Source organism: Zalophus californianus, chromosome 1 (genome assembly GCF_009762305.2).
Source record: "Zalophus californianus isolate mZalCal1 chromosome 1, mZalCal1.pri.v2, whole genome shotgun sequence".
Classification (NCBI taxonomy): Eukaryota; Metazoa; Chordata; class Mammalia; order Carnivora; family Otariidae; genus Zalophus; species Zalophus californianus.
Genome location: NC_045595.1, coordinates 145244649 through 145262083, shown reverse-complemented (window position 1 = coordinate 145262083; position 17435 = coordinate 145244649). Strand labels below are relative to the sequence as shown.

Sequence of the window (17435 nt, the reverse complement as noted above, 5' to 3'; positions counted from 1 at the left end):
CCGATAGCTGTTATGCAATCAAATTCTTTAAGTTCTTTCACGTATCCTTATATGTAACTCTACAATAAAATTTTGCTATTCAAAGCACGGCCCTTGGAATAACATCATCATCACTGTGGGGGAGTATTTATTAGAAAGGTAAAATGCTTTTTTTTTTCTAAAGATTTTATTTATTTATTTGAGAGAGAGAGAATGAGAGACAGAGAGCACGAGAGGGAAGACAGTCAGAGGGAGAAGCAGACTCCCTGCTGAGCAGGGAGCCCGAAGCGGGACTCCATCCTGGGACTCCAGGATCATGACCTGAGCCAAAGGCAGTCGCTTAACCAACTGAGCCACCCAGGCGCCCTAAAATGCTTTCTTCTTGATAATTAAAATATATTTTTTAAGAAACTTCATCAAAAAAGGTATTCAAATATCCAGTAAACATATAAAAAGGTGTTCAAGTTTTCCTTGTAATTTTTCCCTGTAATTACTTATCAGCAAAATGCAAAATAAAGCCACAACAGATATCTACCATCCACCAGAATGGCTATAATGAAAAAAACCCAAAAACAGATATGCCAAACACAGAGAAGGTAAGTAGCAACTGGAACTCATATACTACTGAGGGTGGCGAAATTGGTACAACTACTATGGAAAACTATTTGGCAGTGACTACTAAAGCCCCACAGATGTATGTATGTATGACCCAGCAGTTCCTTTCCCAGGTATTTTCCCAACAGAAAGACATATATATGTTGACCAAAAGACATGTGCAAGAATGTTCAAAGCAACACTATTCAAAATAGCCCTAAATATATGTTTATTTACAAGTCTTAGATAATATATGCAGTTTCATATTCTTTTTAATTTATATCATGAGCATTTTCCCATGTCATGTTTTAATATGATTTTCAATGGTTAAATGATATTACAAAATACAGATAAATCATACTTCATTAACCACTTCCCAAATACAAAGACATTTTAGGATGGTTTCAAAGTTTTTTGACTGTAATTTCTCAATAAAATTAAAATAAACTTCCTGATATATAAACCTTTATCTCTATCTCTGACTACATACTTAGGATAATTCCTTGAAGAGGAATTAGTAGTATATCAAAAGATATACTTTTCCAGATACGCATAATGTTAATATATTAAAACTAGTCATTTCATACAACTCTACCACTGGGTTCTCCTTTAAAAGAAATGTCTGTCAAGATGATGGGTAGATATTATCATTTTGTTTACTGATTACTGGGGACATTAAGTATTTTATATACTCATTTCATTTGTTATTTTTTGAGCATTCTTCTCACATCCTTTGTTCAGTTATCGAATGAAGAATTAGTCTGTTTCTTACTGATCTGTTAGAAGTTCGTAAAGATATTATCCCTTTGACATACATGGTATATTCTTTAAGTTTTAATTCTGATTTTGTTTATGATGTTTGATGACCACAGCCATTTCAAATCTAACCAAGTCTCCCCCTTCTAATCAAACATTTCTTCCTGAGAAGGTATCATATACCTTTTCTTTGCTCTCCCTAACTACTACCTACACATCACTAATCTTAAGCAATACTACTACTCTTACACTTATTCTTTATACAAATAAAAATAAGTCTGGTTTTGGCATCTAAGAGCTCCACACAACTTTGTTTCTGTAAGTCTTTGAGATGAGAAGAAAGGCTTCCCATTACATATATTTTCCTTATGTGCCTGACAAGAGTTTTTGAGGTGTTCTACAAAATGGAAAGCTGTGAAAATTGAGCTATAGGTACAAACCTCGTCTGAAACTGTGTATCATGATTTCACTTCTGAGCACCTTACAGAGCCCCTCCTGAACTTTTTAGTCTCTGTTAAAGGAATCTTACATTTTCCTTCTCACCTTTTTCAAAGTTGCCTTAAGATATACAAGTTGTACATGTTTCTATTTCTAGCTTTTCACAAGCTATGATGATTTACTTGCATTCTCTCACACTTCCATCATATTCTAGTTAGTTGTTAGTCAAAATTAGGATTGGAAAGGCAAATTCTCTCATTGTTTCCTCTACTCTCAACAGGGCAAATCAATGATTTATTTGATTCTCTTTTGTAGAATCACTGAGTTCATGTCTATGAAAAGTATTCAGGGCATCACACTTTTGTTTCTCTCTTCAATTAAATACCCTATTTTTCATAGGTTATATGAAATTACGTGTAGATGTACATCTTTCTTGATATCCAGTGTTATTCCATTTCTTCATTGGGTTTGTTTCTCTGAAATAATTTATGCTTTTTCTTCTCAGTCCCTTCATGAGTCCTGTTTCAACAAGGCTTGATGAATACCTATGAGTCACACATTTCTTTCTATTAAAATCTCACAAGGTTCTGCTTAGTTTATTTGCTGTATTTGGAACTTTAGACTACAGATTGCTGAGGCTACGAATAAAGTCCCTGACCACCCTTTTCCCAGCATTTTCTGTTGTATAATAACTGGCACCTTGTCAACTGTTAGTCATCTGTTTTATCCAGGTTTAGAATTTTTACTGATATTTTCCTGTCTCCCTCATTTGATTATCAAGTTACCAGGTGAATAAATTATCTTAGTTCCTGTGAGATGAAGCACAAAACCCATCATTCAAGGGATCTTAAGTCTCTGTCCAGAAAATTAAATCCTTTTCTAAAGGACACTGATAATCAGTTACTATTTTTCATTTGTTTCTATTCTCAAATCCCAATTGTCAAAATGAGAGATGGAAATAAGATGTGGCCAAGGTGTAATTATCATCCATCATAACAATATTAATATAGTAAACAAACTGTCCATTTAGTTTCTTTCCAATGAGTTTTCCACAGGTCTCTAATGATTTAGCAGATAATAAAAATCTGTGGGTTTTTTTATGCTGAATCATACCACCTCTAAAACACATCATTCTCAAAATAAATTCTATAGCATTAAGAATCTATGGAAATATTTTCCAGTTTTAAAGATTTTCACTGATTATTTTCCCCAAAGGTAAAAGATTAAAAAAGGGTACCACCAGTAATAGTGAATTTGTGGCTCTTGCTGAATCGTAAAAACGCACAGGCAAAAATAACCAAGTGTGTCTATATAGAAATAATTACATATAAAGCATACTGCCACCAATCTAATACAAACCTTTAATTGTTAAGGTTGAAATAAAAGTACCTATACTTTAGATTAAAATTCCAGTATAAAGTTAGCATAAATCATGGAAAAAATCTTCTATGAAATATAATGTTTATTAATGTAGATCTTAGAAAGTTAAAAGACATTGGTTATATATATATACATATATATATATATATATATTTTTTTTTTTCTTTAACATGCTGGACATGGAGCCCAATGTGGGGCTTGAACTTATGACCCTGAGCTCAAGAACCAAGCTGAGATCAAGAGTTGGATGCTTAATCGACTGAAACACCCAAGTGCCCCGATATTGGTTATATCCTTAATGACCAATGAATTACAAAAAGTAAGTTTTCAATATGCTTAATAATCCAAACAGAAAGAACTATCCAGGAAAAAACTTTTGTCTAAGAGATTACTTCTATGAGTCGCTGTCACCTAAAATAACAGTAATATTCGGTAAACTTTCATATACTATCAATTTGAGAACACCTAAATTTAAAATTTTGTTTGCTAAAAAATGACCTGTTTCATCCATTCACTCTAACATTTACTGAATGACTCCTATATACCAGACTGTACCAAGTTTCATATGAAGATTATGTACTAGTTAGAAAATTAAATAAGAACAAGACAAACCCAAAACCACTGACATCTTGGTTAAAGGAAAAACAAAGGAAAATATTTCTTATAATTCTTTAAATAATTTACAACCTCCTTGAAAAAGAGATCTATAATTTCCATCCCCCTACATCAACTGTTACTTGAATTTGAGGTCCACAATTCTTTTCTATTAAGATTCATTATATTTTAGAGTTTCACATTATAGCAATGCTTTTCTAACACAGAATCAAAGTGATTTTAACTTGTTTTAACAAAAAACCCGGTGGACATAAAACTGCAAGATTATTTTCTACATTCTAACAATGTAGGCAGGTAGTACTATTTTAAAAAGCTTAAAAAAAATCCCTAGCAAAAGTAATTGCCATAAAAACTACAAAAATGAAAACCTAATTATGAGTTTTTCAAATGACATGTGAAAAATGGAGCATTAGAAAAACAAAAGGTATGTATTACAGAAATAAAAATCCCAAGCACATTATTAATATGGAAAGTCTAAAAGCAATCTAAATCATATACCTCCTCATGCCAGAAAGGCGCTACCATGAATCTCAAAATGTATCTGAAAAAGGTAGTTCTGTAGATGGAGGTTAAAAAATAACTTGGGAGTATTTTGATCACTTACTCAGGCCTTTTGATCCCATGTCGTCAGGGATCTCCTGTAGAGAGTAGTTCCCAGAGAGCAAGCAATAAAAAGATAATCAAAGAAAATAGTTGTCAGTAATGCATAAAATTGGTGCTACAATAAGAGACAGTTCCAAGACCATTACAGGTGTACATATTTTAGAGAATTTTTGTAGATTTCTGAAAGTTTGAAATAAGCTAGCAGCTGAATGTAATGTACTAAAGGAATCAAAGTTCTAGCTTAGGGGCTGATTTAGGGTAGAGAAGCAAAATTTGATATTATTTCCTCTTATTTTAAAAGTAAAATTCAGATTGTCTACATGTACTGAAGACATAGGATAAAATGGATGATTCCAGAAGATCTGTATCCAAGACTGTCAATGCTAAACCTAGAAATCATTAAGTAGCTTCTCAGGTATCTAAGTTTCCTTTAAAATAGTCTTTGAAAGCATTTTAAGTGTTTCTTCTAAGAACCCTTACATCAAATAATTCTATTTTAAACACATAACTTAAAAATACTGTTAACTTTAAATTAAGAATTCCTAAGGTGCCAGAAAAAGTTAAGATTGGTATGCAAATTAATTTATGTCTGTTAAGTTGCTCCTGGTTAAGACAGTTGGTAACCTGTTGCAGCTCTTGAAACTGTCTCCATGGTAACAACCAACTGCAGGGCAGTAGGTCCCTCTACATTTATTTTCAGTTGACCACTGGATCCACATACTTACGGTCAGCATCACTTGTTTCCTGCTCACTCTGGTCCTTGTTCTTGTAGAAGGGGAATTTTCGGGAAAAGAGGTTCTTTTTACGCTTGTCATTGAATGACTGCTGAAGAAGAGAAGGAGGGGCAAAACAAAGGGATGTCTACTATCTGTGTGTACAAAGGCCCAGCCTAGCAGCTCTGTGGAAGCTGACTCTTGTGACCACAGTGTGCAGTTTGTATATGAATTTTATTAATCACAAAGTGAATTTCTAACTTTGTATTAACTCCTCTAATTCTAACATTTCTCAACTTAAAATATTTAAAAATTTACAGTGTAATTCAGTAATATCTAGAAATAAGGAATAAATGCTACCTGATTAAAAAAAATACCTAGAAATAAGGAGTAAGTGCTACTGGAAGAGTAACTCAAATTAGCTACTACTATAGTACAAACCAGCTAATATCTGTTCTTATCAATCCACATTTTTCTAGAAGATTCCCAGGTATGAAGTGCTCTATAGAAGTTATTTTAAATTGTTATTCTAGGCTATTCAAGTATTTTTTAAGCAGTAGGTAATAATCTTCATTTTCCTCTGACTTGAGCATATTCCCTCCCTACCCTTTTTTGTGGCTCCAATAAGGTAACAAAAAGCCACTATTAAAAAAAAACCAAGGGCACCTGGGTTAAGCGACTGCCTTCGGCTCAGGTCATGATCCCAGGGTCCTGGGATCGATTCCCACCTTGGGTTCCCTGCTCAGGGGGGAGCCTGCTTCTCCCGCTCCCTCTGCCTGCTGCTCCCCCTGCTTGCGCTCTCTCTCTGACAAATAAGTAAAAAATCTTAAAAAAAAAAAAAAAAAAAAGGAAAACCAAAACAACCGAGAAAGTTGCTAGTGCTGAATATTTAAAAACAATGAACCAATCTTTTTTTTTTTTTAAGAGAAAAAAGGTAACTAAATGCTTATGGTATAAATCAGAAAGTGAGAAGAAAACTAAGAGGGGTCCATCAAGCACAGAGAATCCAGCAAAAGATTTATCGATGCTATCCTACCAAGAAAGAAGAGTCAAGAGCTCTCCTGGCCAACTTGAATGCCATCCTAACTGGTTTATTTGTCTTTAAGCTCCACTATATTTTCTTTAAGCTCTACTATATTTATCTATTTTTAAAAGTATAAATAAACTAGAACCAGATTTAATTCATTGGCACATCTTGAATAGGGAATAAAAAGTTAGGTGTTTCTAGAAGCCAAAAAGGCAATGAAGATTCTAACAGTTATACAGAACTGCTATGCAGGAGCTGCACAGCTGATCTGATGTCCCTTACTACACAGATGTTGGAAACAGATTTTTTCCCTTTTTCAGTGTCCCATTTGTGCCTTCACAGATTTAAAACTATGCTGTATAAAGAAAGGTGATGTTATTAAAGAGGGATAACTTCTTTTGTAATCTCTGTCACAGACATCCATGTCTTGAAGGAAATGGCCTGACCTACCAAAGACACTAGGAATTATTACTTTTTGAAGCAGGAACAATATAAAGGATAAAAAATCTTGTTCTGACTTTTCTTGAGCTTAATCCAATGTCATAAAATGCTATCATTATTTTGAAGTATATCCACACCAGGAAGTATGTTTTGGCATGCTTGTATTTTTAAGCATGTGATGCCAGGCAATTAAGGTGCTGAGGTAGATTAAGTAATTTTTGGTCAAATTCTATTACTTGAAAGGATTTGTTCTGGTGGGAATCTTAACACAAAAACAAGACTAAACTTTTATTTTTACCTTTTCATATCAATAATTCAGGATTAATAAATTCATAGTTCGTTAGTCCAACAGACTGTCTTGATTTCAATCCTAAAATTTGAAGGCTCTGATAACGCTAAGCAGAAGTTAAAAATTAAGTTGATGAGAAAAATACTGTCAAGAAATTTGAACTTGTAACTGTCAAGTAGCATTATTTAAATAAAAATCTTTGCTTGGATACAAATTTTAGAGAAGAGAAATGAAGAAAACTTAAGTTTCAATAGAGAAAAATTTATGATAACCTAATTTAGGGAAGGACTAAATCTTCTTGTTCATGAAATCGTCAATGAATTTAGTAATAATTTTTCTGGTATATAATAAAACTGTTATGTTTTTAATAAAAGGTATTTATCCCTCCTACTGCATATATAGTGGTCAGAGTCAGTTTCACAGCAAACAACCAAAAGAAACATGAAGTTTAAAATGTTTTGATTTTTGATATCTTTGCAATTAGCCAAAATGAGATATCATAAAGATATCATAATATAGGACAGAAAGAAATGCCTGTTAGTTAAGAAAATAATTAATTGTATTATATTTAATGTCCTCCAGATGAAGAATTTATTAAAAGTGAAAATAGCACAAAGCAAAGAAGATAAATATGTGTAGGGAAGCCACAAAACTGAAGAAATATACTACCTTTGGATTGTCTACATTTTCAATACAAAATACTCTTATTTAGTTACTTGTTATTAATGCTATATTGCAAGAGAGATAGTGTAATAAATATAAGAACTGATTAAAAAAAAATCACAAAATCATGATACATATATAAAGTATAAAATTTCTATATGCGGTATGTCAAAATAGCTAAATGAATGTTAAAAATGTTAATGAGAAACTGAAATGTTATAAGTCTGCAGTGGAAATGAGTCCATAAACCACCATGTAAGGAAAGGAAAAGAGGAACCAGAATGGGAGATGGTAGTACAGAAAGAAATGCAGTTCTGCATCAATGGCAAGCGTATTTTTACCCCACTCAGTATCATGCATTCTTCTGGTGCTGTGTTAGGACACAGTGACTGTGTATAAGGTTGGTTACAGTCAACAAACAAGACTAAGATTTAAATATGTCGTTAATTCAGTTAACTTCTTACAGTATGAAAGAAAAGTTATAACATGCAACCTCATTTTCAATACACTGACAGTGTATTTTATGTCTTTTTCTAGGTTATTTTTAAGGACATGTATAAAACAAGCACAAAAAGCATTGTATAGATTTCAAATCCTGTTACTTGGGATTTTTTCCCTCCCCCAAATTTCTATTTTAAATATTGCTTCAGGTCACACTATGGAATTTTTTTATTCTCTGAAAGCTGAAATTTTAAAGGAAATTATCATTTCTAAAATAATTGAATACATTATACAATTTACTTAGATTTAATTTCTTTGATCAAGGATACTGCTTATCTTAAATTTTAAGCCTTTAAGTTTGAGTGCTTAGTGCTATCAGAGAAGTACAGATGATAGGATTAATTAATTTGCTGAGTTAACTTTCTACATTCATTTGAAATATGATCAAAAGATGTATAACTTTTGCTTTAGATTAAAAAAAACAAACATAAGATATTCCTATGAATAGTATTTCAAGGCAACATATGTGTTCAGTTTATTTCTTCAGGCTATTACTATAATATCCCATTGTATTAATTATACACATAGCACAGGACAAAGCCTGCAGTATCTCTTTCATCTACTGGCATCCATTAGATTCAAGCAGAACTTAAAATGAAAACAAAAACATGTTTAAAATTATATATGAAAGAATTTAGAAGTATTTCTTGACCATCTTTATATAAACTCGTCCTCTACTGTCCCTTTCTTTATTCCCTCAAAATAAAAATTCATATTGATTCAAATATTTAAAGCATGGATTCTCTTAATAAATTATATTAGGCATGAAGGAGGGGAATAAAAACTCACATTATGACCTAGTTAATAATATTCTGGGCATATTTTCTGAGAGGATGCATTATTAAATTAGCTATCATGATTAATATGTTTCTAACTGGACATCTGAAGGAAGGCTGAATTTATTTCACTTGTAAAAATAATCTCACCAAAGTATGTTGTTAAGAATATATCAAATGACAGTTTTGATCATCTGGAAAGGTTTATAAAATGAATGCTTTAATTTAATAAATTACTTACTTCAGCATCTACTATTACAAAGCATCATGGCAATAGCTGTTGATAGTTAACTCTTATGGCAAAATCCTTCTAATTTTAATAGTGTAGTTCCAGCAAGAATTATGAAAAAGTCCATTATTCTCAACCATTAATATCTAGAAAAAGATATTTCATATACTCACCCCTTTATCTCTTGTTTTAGAATTAAATTTCACTGTTTTTAACCGGGCTCGTTCTTTCTTCTCAACTCTGTCAAAGTATAGAATGCTATTTTTAAAGTACACCAAAATATCTAAGGGTCTAATTAGAAATCATCAGAACTGATACTTTAGTATGGGGCATTTTTATATTCTAAAACCTTCAGTAACTGTCTAGGTTTGTATCCCAAAATTATAATTTCTGAAAATGAAATACAGGTCTCATTACAAAACAAAACCACTTGTGAAGTATCAAAATACAGTACATGTGTACTTATAGATGCACTCACATTCCATAATTATACTGAAATTATTATGAGGAACCACTTCTGAGTTTAGCAATTTTCTGGATTTTGTTTCTTTTGTTACTGTTGTCTCCATATTAGCTTAGCATGGGGCATACATATATGCTAAAAATCAAGCATAAGAGAGAGAAAGCAAATAGGGCAAAATGTTAACAATTGGTGAAAGTAGGTGAAGGATATGTGGGTGTTCCTTGTACTATTCTTCTTTTTGTACTTAATTTTCTGTAGCTCTGAAATTTTTATTAAAAAATGGGAAATACAAAAATCGAATTTAACTCCAGTGACAGATTTGTGTAAATACATGAAATAACCAATTATAGTATACAAAAAGAGTTTTAAAGAGCTTTAAAATATCTGTGGAAGGATATACAAGACCTGGTAACCTTAGTTATCCCTCTAAAAATGAAAAGGGTGCCAGGAGTACAAGGTTAAGAGGAAGCCTGTACAGCTTTTAGATCTTCTGATTTTTGAACCATGTTAAAGTGTTAACTATTCAAAATAAGTAAGCCAACAAAACTACATCAAAACAAATGTTTCATGTAGATTGTAATACCAATATGAACCTTGTAAAATTTCATGTCAATTAAGCTTTTTATCCTTAATTTCAACATAGCAATTATGTTAGTATATAGCAGAAAAACTTACCAAAATAGTCTATGAATAAATGCATTTTCTTCATTATCTAGCGATATAGTTTTACTGTGGGTACAGAAGAACCTTAGCTTTCATGGACTTAAAACTTGTTTTTACTATTCTAGAACAATCCATGACATGATTAGAGAGTCTGCATGATTAACTAATTTGTAATTTTGCCTAGGCACTTACTGAGGGCACAGCAAAACTAACATTTAGTGAGTAAACGTTTACAACTCAAAAATGGCTTTGTTTCTCATCGTTACCTTGTTCACTAAGTAGCTGAGTGATTTAAATTGTTTATTTGTAAATACTGTTCCTGAATAAAAATTGAGAACTATAGTAACCACAATTCCTTGTGCTATTATTAGAAGTAAAGAGGTCTAAGAGACAGTTCTATTTAAGAAAATACAAGTTTTGAATACATTCAAGAATGAAATGGCATAATTAGTTGTGGTTTCATATGTATCTTATGGAAGAAAGACTATATTCCATAATTTTATTTATGAATTTGGAAATTTAGAGAGGTCTTAAAAGTCTCTTGCAGTACTTCTGACTTAAAAACCAACTTCACGGAATTTTTATACAAAATGAAAAGAATCTTGTGCTCGCTTCGGCAGCATATATACAAAATGAAAAGAATCTTTTTCCACCAAAGTCAGTGTATTTCTCATCTGTTGCCGGCACACATAAAGCCTATGCACGATAGGAGGTGCCAAAGGATAAAACAATTTTTAGGAACTCTGACTCTGATATTTAAGATGTGAGGTTTCTACTGACTCAATGAGGCACAGAGACAGAGGAAGCATTTCTGAATTTAAAGTAGACTAAGTTCTATTCCAGGAAAAAAGTTATGCTGAGGGCTGCATTGCTAAAAGAGGAGTTGCTACCAAATATACGATCTAGCCAAATAGTTGGAACTTGTTAAATACATGGATCTAGCCAAGAACAGTCACAAATCCCAAAGCCATAACTAAAAATCTTGGTAATACCTTAATATTCCTACTCTTCAACTTCTATAAACAGTAATAATAATATATATAGGTAGAGGTCTATAAATAGGTATATGAATGGGCATACTTATCAATTATAGACTCTTAAAAATAAATATTACATCATAAGCTTGACCTGAAGTGAATTAACCAGCTAGAATAAACATTAATGTCTCATTAACAATTTTTGCTGGCTATCTTAAAACTTAAAAAGACTTTCAGGCAATGATTTGCACGAATCAGACCTCACAAATTAAGTTATTTGGGGAGAATTATGAACTGACATTTTAATAGCTTTCCCACAAAAGCAGGGACATTCAGCAGTATTTCATAGACCTAGAGAGGGTTCTTTACGCTGGGATCATCCTGTTCAAAGACTATCTCCACTTAACCACTTTTGCCAGTAGATAGTAAGTATGCCTCACTATCATAAACGGTTAAAAGCAAAGAGGAAAGACCAGTGAATGCACCAATACTTCTAAATTAAGCAAGAAAAGAGATGTGAAGCAAATACCAGATACTTCTAAAATTTTTGATTTACACTTCCAATTTTTAAGTCTAAAGGAGGCAATTCAATCAAAAATCCTGAAAGTACTTAGTAGGTTTCATTGCCACCTACATGGATAAAGCACAGAGGCTTTTAGATCTTTTTCCCTCCAATGGTACAGATACATAGCAAAGTTATTTAAATATATTTATTTTGTTCTGAGCAACTAAGTAGGAGCTTTAGAGAGATTTCTCTTTGGGGGCATCATATTCTTTAATTATGTCACTGGTTATAATATAAGGTGAACAAAATTAAATGATTGTGAAACGTAATGAGGAAAACTAAGCATAAAATCACCCTCAGTAAAATAATTTAAAAAATCAACAATTATTTGTCTATGTTGCCCTACTTTCAAGTGGTAAGACTGTAATGGACTTATACTTACCTGCGTTTACTGGGAATTACCCCAACTTCGTCACTCTCCCCATCTGGTGTAACCTGCCTGGCTTGCCACCATTCATCATCAGAAGCATTAATAACATGGAGGATATCTCCAAATTTGAAGTTCAATCCCTGACTGGGAAGGCCACTGTCTTTAGTCTTGTCATAATCAAAAAGGGCTCTAGATTAAGAAGAAAAAAGTGTATGTTTATTTGGTGTTTTTGTTGTTTGTTTTAAAGATTTACTTATATCTTAGAGCGATAGAGACAGTGTGTGAGAATCTTCAAGCAGACTCCCTGCTGAGTGAGAAGCCCAACAAGGGGCTCCATCTCACAACCTTTGAGATCATGACCTGAGCTGAAACCAAAAGTTGGATGCTCAACTGACTGAGCCACCCAGGTGCCCCCCACCATATTTGTTATATTATCAATATTAAGTTAACATAGGATTCTGAAAGTGTATATAATCCAGATAAATAAACAACATACCACAGTAGGCAAAGTAATGCCAAGCTCAAGAATTTGCACTATATACAGAAAGACAAAGAGACAAAAAAGAAATAGCAAAATTAACTTACAGCAAATTTTTAAAATTAGGTATACTACACCTTATTTCTCTCAGTACTGAATGAGAAACTTTAAAAAATGCTTTTAATATAATCCAGTGGGAAGCCATACTGAATTCTAAAATGAAGACAAACCTAGAGAGTTGCTCTAAATTAATAAACAAAGAGTAAATATTAAGAGGCATCTTCTCTTTATTTTGGCTATACAAACTGGGTAAAACAAACTCCCTGACAGATTTGAGTCATTAGTTGTGGACTATAAGAATGGATTAACAGAGTGATTATTTTGTCAGTTAATTATTCCTTCCATTTGTTCACAAAGCTATAGTCAATAGAATTTTCAGAGTCAGTAACAATGATGAAAACTAAGTACAGATGACTTTAACTGCTGCCAAATATTTTGGAAAAAAATACTGTATTAATATAATAATTGCAAAATGTTAATCTTTTAAAATTTGATAAAAAGAAAAATTGTGTTCTATTACTTAATGTACAATATTTAAATTCTTATCCAAAGTAGTTCTCTTAAGGAAAGAATCCTAGCAATTACATTTATAATATAATTTATGCATTTTTTGGTTCTAATTTGGCAACTGGAAATTAGGATACAAATCATACTCCTTTTTATGTTACCCTGTTTTTTTAAAAGATTTTATTTATTTATTTGAGAGAGATCAAGAGTGAGAGAGCACAAGCGGGGTGGGGGCAGCACAGGGAGAGGGAGAAGCAGGCTCCCCACCAAGCAGAGAGTCTGACGCGGGGCTCGATCCCAGGATTCCGGGATTATGACCTGAGCTGAAGGCAGATGCCTAACCAACTGAGCCAGCCACGTGCCCCGAGTGTTAACCAACTTTTTAAACCTATCTTTTCTTAAAGTTTTTATTTAAGTTCCAGTTAGTTAATATACAGTGTAATATTAGTTTCAGATGTACAATATGGTGATTCAACACTTCCATACAACACCCATACTCAACACAAGTACACTCCTTAATCCCTATCACCTACTTAATCCATCCTCCCACCCACCTCCCCTCTGGTAATCATCAGTTTGTTCTCTGTGGTTCAGAGTCTGTTTCTTGGTTTGCCTTTCTCCCTCTTCCCCACCCCCATGTTCATTTGTTTTATTTCTTGAATTCCATATATGAGTGAAATCGTATGGCATTTGTCTTTCTCTGACTTACGAATTTCACTTAGCATAATATTCTCTAGCTCCATCCATGTTGTTGCAAAAGGCAAAGAAATCATTCGTTTTTTTTTTTGGATGAGTAATATCCCATTACACACACACACACACACACCATAACTTCATTTTCTATTCATCAGTTGATAGACACTTGGGCTGTTTCCCTAATTTGTCTACTGTAGATAATGCTGCTATAAACATGGAGGGGGGGCATGTATCCCTTTGAATTAGTATTTTTGTATTCTTTGGGTAAATACCTAGTAGTGCTATTGCTGGATCTTAGGGTAGGCCTATTCATTGCTGCAGATTAGAGGAAGCTTAAATGGGGTGTCTGAAGAGAGGGATATTGAAATAATTTACTCCGCAAGACTCTAGAAATGCTCAGAAGTAGAAGTGTACAGAATCCAGCTAGGCAGAGGTAAGTTACAGCAGTGAAAACAGAAGAACTGGTAGAAACACTTCATATAGCACTTAGACCCTCCAGATTCCTTCTCTTGTTCCCAAACCCATAGAAGACAAGAGGTTTAGTTTCTAAAGAAATTGAATCTGAGAAGCTCTGTACTTTGGAACTTGGTGGGGAGGCTAAAAACAGATTTTTTTTTTTTAAGATTTATTTGAAATAGAAAACGAGTGGTGGGGAGGGGCAGAGGGAGAGAGAGAGAGACAAAGAGAAGCAGACTTCCTGCTGAGTAGGAAGCCTGATTCGGGGCTCAATCCCAGGACTTGGAGATCATGACTTGAGCCGAAAGCAGAGGCTTAACGAACTGAGCCACCCAGGCGCCCCTAAAAACAGACAGATTAAAAAGGAATCTGCACCCTGAAAACTGAAATTCTAGCAACTTGGGGTTTAATACTGCAGGCAAGGGATTAAGGATTCTTTTCTAGAGATATTTAATGACCCCAAAGAAAAGAATGACCTGGGGTGGGCGATGGCAATGAACAAAGATAATTATTTTCTAGTTAAATCCACTAGCTTCATTCTCTATTCATAAGGATCACTAAATATTTAAAGATCCCCTCATATACAAAATACAAGAAAACAAGTAAACTAGGAAAAAGAAATACAGAGAAAGCAGAGAATTTGAGAAGAAGAAAATATTAGAGCAACATGAGAAGATATTATGTCTATGAGATAAAAAGAGGATGACAAAACAAGGATCTAGTAAATAAGAAGGGGCTTTCAGAAAATAAAATAGGGTAATACACCCTCTTCCACACCCCAAATTCTCAATGAAGGAGAAGGCAAAATAAAGTCATTTTCAGACATGCTAAGATTCAAAAAGTATCCCCCACACAACCTTTCCTCAAGAATTTATTGAAGAATGTGCTTTGGTAAAATAAAAGTAAGTTGAGAAAGAAAAGGTGCCATCTCAAAACCAGACTCTGACACAGCAGAGAGCTAAAAGGCAGTGGCAAAGGCAAGTCCCATGTGAGAACTATACAGCAAGTCTATAGAGCAACTAGTCCAACTGAAGCAGAAAGATGGAAAAAACTGAGGTGCCTCGGTGGCTCAGCTGGTTCAGCATCCCACTTTTAATTTCAGCTCAGGTCATGATCTCAGGGTCATGAGATCAAGCCCCATGTCAGGCTCCACACGGGGCAAGGAGCCTGCTTAAGATTCTCTCTATCCCTCTGCCTCTCCCTGCACCCTGGCTCACACACACATCTCCTTTCCCTCTCTCTCTCTCTCTCAAAAAAAAGAAAAAAAAATGGAAAAAATCTGAAGTGATAAGATGGTATGTGCAACCACGTTTCATCATGTGAAAAACTCAATAGAGTTATGTAAGATAAAGATATTTAATAATAGGTACATGGACAATTAAGCAAATAAAAATGACACAATTATTATGCTCAAGAAAAATGAAGGGTTGCAAAAGAAAGGAAGCATGGTCATAATATACTACTTGAGTAATGACAGATAACTACATAGTCACATAACTCTAAATGCTATTAATTTTATTAACAGTGATGGCACTATATTTGAGTGACAGAGGAAGAGGCAGAATGATTTGATATGAAAGAGAAAGTTGTTATCTACTATGACAATAAATCCATAATGTCCAAAGTTGGTAAACTAGAGAACAGCAGTATATGCATATTATCTAGAAATGTGGAGGGAAAGGCAAGGGAGTTTGCTAAGAAAATGGAGATGATTATTTTTAGAGAATGAAACTGGGGATTGCTGGGAGGTGACAGTTATTTTCCATTAAGTTTTTTGATAATATATAACTTGTAAAAATATTTACTTCTTCAAAAAATAAAAAGGAAAGATGATTCATTAAATGTACCTAAAACAAGTATAACCTAATGTTTTGATCTTTATGCTTTTGTAAGTTTTTAATGATCACTTATTAAAGGCGACACCTAATTATACTAAAATTAGAAAAACAAGAAGAAAATGAAAAAAGGAGAGTATACACAGAAATGTTATTCCTTTTTCTGTGGATATCAATATCACATAAAATACTTTAAGGACTCTGGAACAGAAGAATTTAATAAATATTGCAAGAATTAGTGGAAGGAAAGAAAAATCTGATACACTAAGGATTCCCAGATCATTGGTAAGGCAGAAGGAACGAAAGGGGTAGGAAAAGAACAAGTGAAGAAAGTGAGAAAAATTTCCTTTTATTATGTATCACAGAATAAAATTATTTGAGAGACTAAGTCATATCATATGTAAACAAGTACAGAGTACACGCTTGTTTGTATAAATGTTTTTATACACATATGCAAACATGTACGGGATACTTGCTGACTTTACTTAACATATATCATCTCTCATCAGAACAATAAATAAAACATACTAGGAAATGTTCTCCCATAGTATCAGAAGGAATGAAAAATAATGAAGAATGGTAGAGATTACCTGTAGTCATCTATTAAAGTTAAAATAATAGTATAATAAAGTGCTGAGTAAAAGCTCTGCTAAAAAAATGTATACAGAATACAAATAGGTCATCTGTATTAAGTCCTATTAGCCAGTAAAATAAAAAAGAACAGTTTATATACTAATGGTATCTATTTACTATTATTAGATTTATTCTATCACATTAATCAATTATAGAAGAATAACAAGCTTGGCTTCTCCCAAGTATTCAAAAAATACATGTAGAAATTTCCTGAATCTGTGTACTTTACTGAGGCTATTCATATTTTAAGCTATTATTTACACACGCTCTCTTTGCTATTACGGAAATTGCTGTAAAAATTAAATGTTACTCAGAGAACATTTTATTATGAAGAATATTAAGTTAAAGTAAGTGTTGGATGTTGTGACATACCAAGCTACAGTATAGTCAGTCACTCATTATTATTCAAAGAGGTTGTATAACTTTCATTAATACAATTATAATAACATTCCAACTCTTGAAAGACACACTCAGGAAATCAATCATAAAATAATGTTTCCTTGGTATGCAATATATTTTTTTCTTTTTTTATAATATTTTATTTTTAAATAATCTCTACATCCAATATGGGGCTCAAACTCACAACCCCGAGATCAAGAGTTGCATGCTCCACCGACTGAGCCAGTCAGGAGCCCCTGCAATGTATTTTTCTGGAGTAAAACTAACTCAGTCATAGTAAAAAATGTGAAGGACTTTGCATGCATAAATAAGGACTGTCATAATTAGAA

The 17435-nt window shown here is 33.1% G+C and overlaps 1 protein-coding gene across 11 annotated transcripts in view; it reads right to left on the bottom strand.

The window, feature by feature from the left end:
* The window catches only part of DLG1 (discs large MAGUK scaffold protein 1), a 257181-nt gene that overhangs the window by 25873 nt on the left and 213873 nt on the right, over positions 1-17435 (bottom strand). For 5 of the 11 annotated variants that reach the window (XM_027583082.2, XM_027583085.1, XM_027583086.2 and 2 more), the window contains 3 exons: positions 12055-12231; positions 9178-9244; positions 4367-4400 (listed from right to left, as the gene is read on the bottom strand). In XM_027583082.2, coding sequence (XP_027438883.1) covers positions 4367-4400; positions 9178-9244; positions 12055-12231 — 278 coding nt within the window. Of the gene's footprint in view, positions 1-4366; positions 4401-5090; positions 5191-9177; positions 9245-12054; positions 12232-17435 lie in introns of all 11 variants that reach the window. The other 6 variants (XM_027583079.1, XM_027583083.1, XM_027583080.1 and 3 more) reach the window with 2 other exon arrangements.